The sequence below is a fragment of the Teleopsis dalmanni genome, chromosome 1 (genome assembly GCF_002237135.1).
Source record: "Teleopsis dalmanni isolate 2A chromosome 1, ASM223713v2, whole genome shotgun sequence".
Classification (NCBI taxonomy): Eukaryota; Metazoa; Arthropoda; class Insecta; order Diptera; family Diopsidae; genus Teleopsis; species Teleopsis dalmanni.
Window position 1 is genome coordinate 169,280,809 of NC_051846.1, and position 12,080 is coordinate 169,292,888.

Here is a 12,080-nt window from a genome sequence, read left to right on the forward strand (position 1 = left end):
ATTGCATAAATAATTAAATAAATACACTTATTAATAAATAAACTTACAAATCATCAGCCTTTGATATGTTGGATTGGAGGTTAAAGATACTTACAATTGTATTTGTAAGTCTAATTTACGCAAAATATCCTTTGCCTTATTTAAACAAGCAGGTCCATGAGTATTGGAGGTGGCCATTTTATATAGTTCGCTCATATATTTTTCAATATTATCAGTATTAGCACCATTAGGTTCCATTGGCAATGGCAAAGTAGCAAATGCATGAGCTAATTTAACTTTTAATTTACCTAAATAAAGTTCCAGCAAACGATTCTTCTCCTCCAGTTCATTGTTTTCATTAGCCATTTTCTCAACTCCAAATTTCATATTCTCCACGTGCTTCTCCAGTACAGCATTTTGTTGCTCTAAATCCGCTTTAGATTTACGTAGTGTGCGAAGTTCCATATCGTGTACTTTATTATGGTCCAGAAATTCATTAGTGAATATTATTATCTCACCAGGCACAGTTGCTGCTAAAGCAGATACATTACTATTGTTAGTGCTGTTGTTATTGGTGTTATTATTAACTGGTGTAGGTGTGCGTTTACGTTTAGTTTTATCACGATTTTGTGTTGTTGCTTGAATTGGTGGTGATGGTGTTAACTCTTTTTCTTGTGTATTCAACTTTTCCTTATCATTTTCTTTACCAACGGACTTGTTACCATTTGATTGTTGTTTTTCCTTCAACACAGTCTTGTTTTCACCTTTACGTATTGGTTTATTCTTAGCCAATTCACTAGCTAGCACATCAGGATGGGCTTTAAGAAAGACTTGTAAATCGGCTAAATATCTGTTAATAGAAAAGAAGTTTTTATTATATATAAGGGTGAGATTTTATAAGATAGAAATTAAGAATTTACTGATTGTGTTTTTACTGTGAGATGTTCGAATACATTTTATGTAGAATAAAGTAATAAGTATTAAAATTTATAATTATAAATAATGAAACCTAATAATGTAACAAAATACAGTCAAACTTCCGTAACTCAAACTTCTATAACTCGAATTTTCTATAACTCGAACTAAATAGAGTGCAACACGGTTTAGAGAGCAAATTACATACAATTACATAAAATTTCTTTAACTCGAAGTCGAACCATTTCTTTGCAAAATGGTACTTCGAGTTATGGAGTTTTGACTGTATATACAACGATAATAATCTTACTTTTTTCTCTCTATTGCTGCTGCTTTAATGTAGGGAGCTTTCCGTTCTTCTGATAGTTGCCCCCATTCTTCAGCAATCATTCTGGTGTGTTCCATAGCCGTCTTGGTAGGAAATTCCTTTCGCATAGTTTCACGTCTCTCATTCATGTAACGCACATATCCTAAAATTTTAAATAAAATATTTAATATAATAAATCAGTTACATTAAATGAAATTTAAAATACCTGTCACCGGCATCTTTGGAGCACCAGCCACTTTAATTTTACGCCGCTTTAATATTTGATCATCGTATACAGATGTCGAAAAAGAACTTGTGCTTTTGCGTTTCTTGCTCGATTTAGCTGGCTGTGATGGCTCCTCTGTATCAGACAAAGTTAATACTGCTGGATGAACATCGTTGGATTTTTCCGGCTCAATAATAGTATCCGTACTAACCTCGGATACTACATCACCTTTATTAGGCGTTGCAACTTTAGGGTTTATGTCGACTGTCACGTTGTCAACCTTACCCTTATTATTAGGTACAACATCAAGTTGTATTGGCATTTTACCAGTTAAATTTTCTGCTTCCATTATATGTCAACTAAACAACTTAAAGTACAAATAATTTTTTAATCTTCTAACTACTTTTTAGTTCTCACCAACCAACAAAAATTGTGTTTCGAAGAAATGAAGTAAAGTTTATCGATAAGTACAGAAGTACTTATTCACAATAAATCAAATATTTGAAATTAAAATTTTTTAAATACCGGCCACTTAACTGTGCACAGGATAACAATTGATATATCAATATTTATTTCAAATTTAATACTTCAGCGATACGAGCGATATAATTTGCTGTTACCGAAAGCAACAATACTGAAATTATGTCAATGTAAATTTTAACTTCAACACGTCAAATATTTATGTATCTTTAAAATTTTATATGTTTACTTGAGTAACATATAAAATATCCTCATATAATTTAAAGTAAAAACAATTTCATTATTAAACTTTGTTAGACGAAAATTCACAATTTTTGCCTTTTTGATTAAAAATATATTTTGAATAAAATGCAAAACACGATATTTTATTTAAAGATTAGTAATAAACGTTCTGTACTGTCAGCAATAAAATATAATTAGTGCAAATTTGACAAGTGTGTAAAAAAACATTCACAATAGACTGATCAAATATTATCCGATCTAAAAAAAGTAAAGAAGTAAAGGCAAAAAGAAACTCAATGTAGTTGAATAGAAAGGACTATTGTTGATTATAACAAAATAACACAAAATTTATTACTAATAGGTAAACTTTTGAACACTTAATCGTTTCATTAAGAGATACATATAGTTTGTAAAATAGATCTGGTATTTGATATAACCAGATATATAAGCCTTTTCGGTGGCTAGCAAGTAAGGCAAAAAATGCGTGCTGGCCTATGTTAGCCACGCGAGGCATTGACATCACTGCAATCTGTCAAATGTTTTGTTTTCACAAACTGCAAATCTTGTTTATGTGCATAAAAATCAAGTAAAGTATATTTTTATAAAAATATTAAAAAATTAAAATAAACACGAAATTAAAAGGAATGGTAAGAATATTTGAAATTTAGGAATAAAACAATGAGATAAGTAAATTTTTGTAGGTACTCTCAATGCTGGAAGAAAAAAGCAATGTTTTGCAGCGCCCGAGGTTATTAATTAATACATTTATTGTAATTTTTTAAATAGAAAATTTTGTGTTACAATTATATGTGTAGTTTAGTTCAATAAGTAACAATATTTTAATGTGTAAATATTTTGTAATTTATTTATTAATACCACAAATTAACGTGTAAGATTAGTTTTAAGATTGAAATATTATGTTTTTGAACTAAAATAAAAATACTATACTACTACTACTAGAATCTTACTTGAAAATATTTTACATAAAAGTAAAATAAATTTAAAAATGAATTAAAGAAATTCTAAACTTAAACATATAAATTACATAAAATGAATATAACTTATTTTTAATTAAAGTAAAAATATTATATCAACTTATTTATTTATTCTTATTTCTTTATTATATCAACTTATTTAAATTATTTTAACTTGTACATAACTTTTTTCTAAAATTTATATAAATATATTTACATATTTTGCGTAAGTTTTTCATGTAATTTAAATTTATTTTCTTCCAATTTCAATTTTCTTTCTTCTAATTTCAATTCATATTCCCATTTCTTTTTTATTTTTTCCTTTAATTCATTCATAGTTTCTTTAAAAATTTTTATTTTCTCTTCCCCTATCCTTTTCTTAGCAAATAACTTGTTTTCATAATATTCTTGACGCACAGATTCTCTTTTGCGGTTGAATAATAAAGTTGAAAATTATGACAATTCCTGTATTGGCGATTTCTGCGTTGTCGATCCTTTCGTTTGTGATTCTTGCGTTGGCGATTCATTCATTGGCGATTCATGCGAAGTTATGTGATACTTACGGCAATTCTATCTGCTGTCATGTCCTCAAGTACATGTTGGTATCCAAGTCTTTTTTTAGTTTCCAAAAACTCTCTCTTCGTGTCAAGTAGCATTCTATATTGTTCAATCTTTTGCTTTTTTATTATTTCTTCATTACTTTTCAAGATTTTTACACATTGTTCAATCTTTTGCTTTTTTCTTAATTTTCAAATTTTGTTTGAATTTTTGATTACATATAATTTTTGACATATGATTGCAATATTCGTTGGAATTTCCAATAAATGTTCACAATAGTTCGCTTATTGCGTTGGTGACATTTTTTTTTTACTGGTCGATGTGGTTGGCCAGCATAGCTATACTGGCCGAGCAGAGAAAATAGTGTTGTTGTTTTGTGTACATTTCGGCCAGTATAGGCCAGTATAGGCCAGCAACTTACTGTTTTTTGCCGTACTTGCGAACCACCGAAATTGCCTAATATAGAAATAGACCAAATTCAGTTACTCGGTTTTCGATTAATTGTAACGTAAAATTTTTTTTTTTTGAAATTACCGCACTACTATCAATTTTCATTTTAAGGTAAAACAAAGGTGAACCCCGTTTACCATAAATATGTATTGTTATCAAACAAACAAATACTATTTTCAACCAGCCAAATTTGCTTAATTTCGTAAAATTGAAATTAAGTAAATTTCGAAATAAACATTTTCCCCAAATTAAAGAAATCATATGTATTTTATTTACAAATCGAATGTTAAAAATTACATGCTCCAAACATCATTTGTATTTGGGAAATTATAAAAATTATATTATGATAACTATAAAGGATGTCATTCAGTAGTTTTATTAGCTTTAGTGGATTTCAGTTATGTGGATTGTTATATTTCACTTTATTTCGAATCAAGTCACAGTTTTTTCTTTACATTGAAATTAAAAAACTTTATTATTTTCAAGCTTTTTTCCCGGTTTTATTAAAGTCAGCTGCTTTTAAAAATAATTGTCACCTTTTCGTTATCTTAATTTATTTCTTGCTTAAAATTTATCTTTCGCATAGTTGCGTTTGAAATTTCCCTTAATTTCAGCCTTTGTTTTAATGAAATTAAAGCCATATTCCTTAATTTCGATTTAACCTCAAAACTTAATTTTGTATTGAAAAAATTAGTAGTGTGTCTGAACATATTATAAGGAAATTAGGCTGTCTGAACAGAGTATTACAAAAAAATTAAAAAATTGCTATAACCAATAAAACTTTAAAATATTAATTTTATTAATTTTGTAGTTGTAAAACACTACTATTCAAAAAAATTTTCTTATTAAAAAGGAGTTGCTATTAAGAATATAGGACGTGTGCGAGTTGGGCTAAGTTAATGCTAAACCAAATGGGAGATTTTTTGGGATTTTTTGCACTGGACAAATTTAGCCATTTATCAACACGTATCAACACATCACTACATTATCGGCACAACTTCGAATTTCCCTCATTTAGAACGCAACTTAGCTTAACTCGCACACGCCCATAGTTACCTATCTTCAGGATTGATTTTAAAAATCTCATTTAAACTATACAAGATTTGTTATTGCGAATTGCCCACTTATTGTGAATTGCACCAACAGCTGTTATTGTTATGTATTGTTTACAACGAGTTTTGGCTTCTTGCATTACCTCCTTCTACTCTTCATTGTTTGAATTGTGGAAATTGTTGAAAGTGCGTTGAAAGAATACCGCAAAATTACAAAAATCAAGAATCAGTGCAGAGACAGACACGATTATGGGTGGTGGAGGATAATAAATTTTAATTAAAATATAAAAAAATACAAAAATTAAAAAAAAGAAAACTAATTTGTTTGTAGTGCATCAACTGAAATTAAAATAAATAAATTAAAATATTAAAAAAACTTAAAGAAAACAAAAAGTGTACACAATTTAAATGCAGTGACATCTTCAATTTTTCTGTGATGTTTTTTTCCCTTCGCTCAAGAAAGAAGCCAATTAATTATACATTTCGTAATAAAGCGCTTTCTAAATTCTTTGTGTGAAATTTATTTATAATTTTTGTAAGTATTGTAAAATCGATTGTGCAATAAACATAATTTTTCTAAGTTTAAGTGGTGGTAGTCGTTGGGTAGATGAATAGATGAAACTGGATTTTCGTGTTCACTACGACGTACTACGAATTTTGCTTACGCTAGAATTTATGGAATAAGTGGCGTGCAGTGTGCGGCACTTCAAAATACAGGAAAAAAAATATCTGTTAACAGAGATAGAAAAAAAAAACAAAAAATAATTGAAACTGCCTTTAATTGTCACTTTCTACTTTTACAAAATTCAGAAAATTCTAAAATAATCAAATTTTATAGTGACAGGTAATTAAATTGAATTTGATTAGACTTTTAAAATATTTTGCTGTGATTGTAAATTTATTCATGTTCATTCAGTTAATTCACTTTTTTTTTCTAAATTGAACTTTATTTATAATTTAAGTGAATTGTAATAGATTTTATATGGTCGGCTGGTTAAGGTAAATTGCTACATTAAGTTTAATTTTATCATTTCGTATAGCATTTAATAATATGAAAAAAAAATCACTTTAATTATTATATAAAACCAAACTCGTACTTGGGGAAGTGTTTTTTAATTAAGTCTGACCTTAAGTTAGCGCATAGTTGTCAAGGCTAGAGATTACCCCAATCTATAACAATCTATAATCTATATAATAGGATGGATGATAATGTTGATAAAACTTTTTAAGACTATCAATGGCTATAACATAAATATATATAAAATTCATATTTATAAATATATGCCGATTTATTTTATATATTTTCTATATATACAGTCAAACTTCCATAACTCGGAGAACCATTTTGGAAAAAAAAGGTTCGACATATGGAGACTTCAAGTTAGAGAATTTATTTTATTTTGTTTTTAATTTTTGAAAGAAATAAGAATTACATTTTAAGGACGTGTTCGAGTTAGGCTAAGTTGCGTTCTAAATCAAGGAAATACTAAGTTGTGTCGATAATATAGTGATGTGTCGGTACGTGTTGATAAATGGCTAAATGTGTGCAGTGCAAAAAATGCCAAGGAAAGTCCTATTTGGTTTAGCATCAACTTAGCCTAACTCGCACACGTCCTAAGATATTTATTTATATCAAATCAAATACAGCACAGAAGTTATAGTGAAGTAAATCATTCAGAAATCAGAATCTCCTAATTTCAGCAAAAAGAGATTCCACTTTATTCATACTCTTATAGTGATCATTAGTTGGAGTATCATTCGTTTTAAATAAAAATTCAGAATATTGAATGCAATCTTCTACTTCATTCTTGAAAGGCTAATGAAGACTTTCAATCCACCGAACCCTCATCATTACTTTCCGTTGCGCTAGAATCGGATCCACTAAGTCAAAGCTATAAAGCTCAATAATATCGTCATCTATAGGAAAGCTTGTTGTACAAATTTCATTGTTAATCTCAATATAATCGTTAATGCTATTCATTGGAATTTATTTTATTTACTTTAAACCACGCTTCCAGCGACTGGCATTTGCACAAAGAATCAACATAAGAAAGAAAAAATTTAACACTTGATTTGGAAAAAGGGAATTCCTCTAACACCAAAATGGTTTCTTACTTAAAACAAACGTTCGACTTATATGTTAGAATGCACATTCCTATACATTCCTATTGGCACGTGACAATATTTTTATTCAAGTTATAACAGTGCAAGTTATGGAAGTAAGTATGTAATTTGCTCTCTAAAACCCTGTTACACTCTTGTTAGTTCGAGTTAATATAGTTCAAGTTGTGGAAGTTTGACTGTATTATAAATTTTACCCGCAATAACTTATCACTTGAAATTTTCCCTGTTTTTTCTACACGCCCTTTAAATACGCACACTTTCCCTAAAGTCAATACGATCTTCTCTGACAGATAGTAGACCGTGCTTTATCGTTGTAAGTGATAAATTTCGTAAATAAGCAACAATTTAATGGAGTACAGTTTTAAATGACTACATAACTACTTTTGAACAGTTGTATTTAATTCTTTAATAAAAATTATAATAATTATAAAAATATTCATTTAACTATTTTCTTAAATAATTATCCACTTATTCAAAATATACTTCTATAAAATCATCTGAATAACTTATCAGAATTGAACAGAGCTCTTATTACAATGAATCATCCAAGTGGTCACCGACATTATTGAGTAAAAGTGCTTTAGACACTTACTTGCGTTTATATTGCTGCGTTGCTATAACCCGTTTTATTCTAATGCAAAAACACTGATAATGCACTTAGTCATCGTAGACCAGTGATTGCAGTGTCGATTACTGAATTTATAATAAATATAATAATAAATTATCTTCCTTGATAAACGTGGATTTACAAGTTGGCTGACAATAGAACTCCGCCTGACATCTCCCTGGAAAAACGACACCTCACCCGTGCAGCAAGAACTGTCCTAGCTCAATTAAGATCAGGATATAACAGAGTGGTAAACAGTAACTTGTCACGAATAAACAAGTCTATTCCAAATGTGTACCCTAACTCCAGCTCCTCTCCCCATGACGTCGCCCATCTATTCTTCCAAAACCTCCATCCAATTGACCTTTGGACACAACCCATTGAAGTGGTCAGATTTCTACACCTGGATCCAAGCTAACGTTCAATTATATCCCACACAATCTTTTCCCATCCTCCATCTCCCTCCCAACCACTATCCATCCACTTCCCTACCCATGTAATCGTCTTCTTTATGTTATGTGCTTACAGGTCCCACCGGGTTATAACAACAACATCTTTGATCCATTTCACTATTAATGATTAAGTTAAGTTTGGTTTAAGCACATTTGAACATAAATAATTGTACCTTGAAATACCAGGATGCGGGCTAATTTGTTGACTACTTATTTATTTCTACTGATTACTGATTACTATTAGGGAAATATAAAGATGACATACTTAATGAAAATATATATATACAATTAGACAACCAAGGTGATTTAAAGCTCTTAAGTTCAGTCTAATTTACATTTAGCATGTTAGCATGGTTTTTGATTGGGACACATCTCTTAACGAGATGTCGACGCAGTTTACATTTCTTTAATATGCATTCTCGGTCTTAAGGATATTTTCGGCAATCGCAAAGCAACGGGATGCTTGAGGTAATCACTTGGAACACTTAAAACTCTGGGCACGTCGCTGTTATCATTCAAACTGTTGCTGAATTCTTTCTGTGCTGAACTTTTTAATAAAAGTTGGGAGGACTCAATGATATGTAGGCATGTGTATGCAAGTTGTAGTACGAAATAATCCAATATTCTCATTGCGGTGCACTATAGACGATGCACTATAAAGCCCTCTTTTAATACCGTTCCTATCGCAATTGTAGACAGGACGATGAAAGTGCCTCATATCTGCTTTGTTGTTGGATAGCGCATACACGTCGCTGTTGTCTCCTATTATTATTAGAGGCCTCCTATTATTGAGAATCTGTGCCAAATCTAATACCTCCAAGAACACACGCTCTTTAATTGTGACTTTCTTTCTTTGTGTACATATTGTATACCATAAAGCTGTGATCACTTACTATGCGAAGGTCTATACGAAAAATACAATATCAATTACTTTAATTTTTTTAGATATGGGTTTATTATTTTAGATATAGATTTTTTTATGATGAGAGAAATCAGTGATACTGAGTCATTTCCTGGAAGTACGCCAACACATCTATGTCAGTAAGAAAACTGTGATATCAATGTCTTCACATATAATAATCAAACTAGATTATCACATTGTCGCATATGTTTTATTTAAAAATTACATTTATTTATTAAATTAGAAATATGGACTTTTTGTTGTGATTATTTTTACAAACCTTTAAAAAGTTTTCAGAAGATTGTATTATTCAAATGTAAATTATTGGTATTTCCAGTTTATTTTTAGAGAATTAAAGTTTACGTGTTGCATATGAATCACCTATTCAATGTGTTAACTATAATCGAATTTTGTTGGTTACTTATCTTAATGCCATTTCAAAACTATTAATAACTTAAAGATACTTAAGTACATTTACAGAAAGCAATAAATTTTCTTTTTAATTGAAAAGCTTGAGCTTTAAGTAATTAATTTTGCATTTAAATTGAAGTTCTTATGACATTTTTTATGTATGTACTTTACTATGTACATTTTTGTCTTCTCGATGTACGAAGTAAATAAAATTTTTAAAAATTTTGTGATGTTTTATAATATAACATATCGCAGATAAAAAATAAATTATCTGATCAATCACGATTTTTACAAGCCCTTTAAAATAATAGAACCAACCTATTATTAAAACTCCAGATGAGTTGTGATCGGTTGAAGTATTTATGCTAATTTCTCTTTTTCTTGTTTAATAATTATTGATTAAAACAATGTACTTATATACTTATCAATACAAATTAGTATATTTAAGACTTGTAAAACTGCTTTCAATAAAAACGTTGGCGACACAGCGGAAATCGTGTACTTGACATGACACCAACCGCTCAGAATTCCATAGAGGGTTTTATCAATGTAAAAAAGAATTCAGCATTCGGATCATGTGAATAAATATGTACCATCATATAGTGGTTAAACATATGACTAACTGATTCTACAAAGTACTTAAAGTAGTGTTTCTTAAATCAATATGTACTGCATATTGAAAAAATGTTTAATGTGTTTTATAGGGACTAATATTTATAAAAAAAATCATATCGCAAAAGGTGAAAAAAAGTATTTTACGAACCAGCAGTACCTTGTTCTTGAGGTACCTTGATTTAGAGAACAATCAACACAATATCAGTAGAAAACCTAAATATAATATTTGCCTAAAAATCTTCGACGAAAAACCATTACGGTTTCAAAATCACGCCAGAACCATATATTATATAGAAACATATATTTATATATTTTTTGATTTACATTCCAGAACCCTAGTTTCGTCCACTTTTAGTCCCTTCCGGACTAAGTGGCACTCTCGGTTCCCAAGTCTTCACAATACAGATATTAAGTAATGTATACAGAATCATTAGAATGACTAAAATCAATTCTAAAGAAATTATTATAAAGAAATATTTGCTAAGGGTCCAGATCGGCAATGCTTATATCCCTGATCTGCCGCTCAACACTTCTAGTAATGTTATAATACAAAGAACAACAGAAAGTCTTTATTGATGGGGTGATAAAAAACAATGACGAAACAACCAAATCCATTGTAATACCGGGTTCACCCATTTTTTTTAGAATGTGATTTGTTAGTGTTTAGGGTAGCCTTTCTTAATGAACTGAACTATTATATGCGAACTGATCAAAGTTTCGAACTAAAATAACTAAAAATTTATAAATACAGATACATATATCTTTTTCTGTTTATTCTATCAATTTTTTTTAAGACATTTTCTCTATTTCTTATTCAATCGATTAGGCTAGGTTAAAGAGACAGCCTTATGCATCAAAAATTTAAAATTATATTTTAAAAACCTTTTATTATCACCACATACGAAAAAAATTCACTTGAAGTATTTTTATATAAATGAATTGGTAGAACTTATGAAATTAAAAATATAAAATTTTATTATCTTAGAAATGTTAAAAAACAATTTAAATAATTGACAAAAGTGTACATGAGTTCAAGCTTTGATGCATATATAAAAAGTGTATAAATATATTTTTTATAATTGAAAACATTGCACTTCCTCAAATATTTATCAATGGAAGTCTTAAAATTATCGTCACTTCATTATTTCTTGTTGAAATTATTGAATATTTTTTGTTGCTGTGTTTTCTTGAAAGTAATTTTATTTTATACGAGATAGTGTAATGTACTTAATCATGTCTTTGGGTAAAAAATAAAAATATTTTTAATTTCAATTACAATGTCTTTAATAATAGCGTTTGCCATTAATCTTGATCAGAAGGAAACATTCAATTTCCTTATAAATATACTGTAGAATTATAATATCATTATAGAACAATCAATAAAAAGTCATGCTACTGTTTTCTGGAATAGTAAGGGGTGTTCCTGATAGACCACCACAAAACGGGTTGATGGAAAGCTCCTACAGCCACAGTGTGAGATTTTAATCCACTAAAACCACCTCTTAATAATGTATAGAGAAGATTTCTACTGTATGGAAACTTCATTCCAGTAATTAGGTGAGAAAGATATGAGTAAGATGCTTAATATCTAGTGGAGTAGGTTTGTCTAAGCCAGAAATCAAGAGCATGGTGCAGATAGATGGTGGATGGGTGAAGAGGCCGGAGTTATGGCGTAAGTGCGATTGCCATGCTTATAGAGGGGATGATGGGGGCATCAGAATCTCGTTTATCTAACAGAATTACTCATTTAAATCTCAGTTATTCTTGAACAAGTACTGATATATTTGTATTTGATAAACTTTTTTTC

At 29.4% G+C, this 12,080-nt stretch overlaps 1 protein-coding gene across 1 annotated transcript; it reads right to left on the reverse strand.

Annotated features, from left to right (window-relative positions):
• LOC119670077 (high mobility group protein 20A-like) lies at window positions 1-2,089 on the reverse strand. The gene is made up of 3 exons (XM_038080191.1): window positions 1,428-2,089; window positions 1,205-1,364; window positions 1-829 (listed from the first exon to the last, which is right to left on the reverse strand). Exons 1-3 carry the CDS (start codon window positions 1,774-1,776, stop codon window positions 91-93), a joined length of 1,248 nt encoding a protein of 415 aa, XP_037936119.1. The 5' UTR covers window positions 1,777-2,089; the 3' UTR covers window positions 1-90.
• Window positions 2,090-12,080: the final 9,991 nt, after the last annotated feature.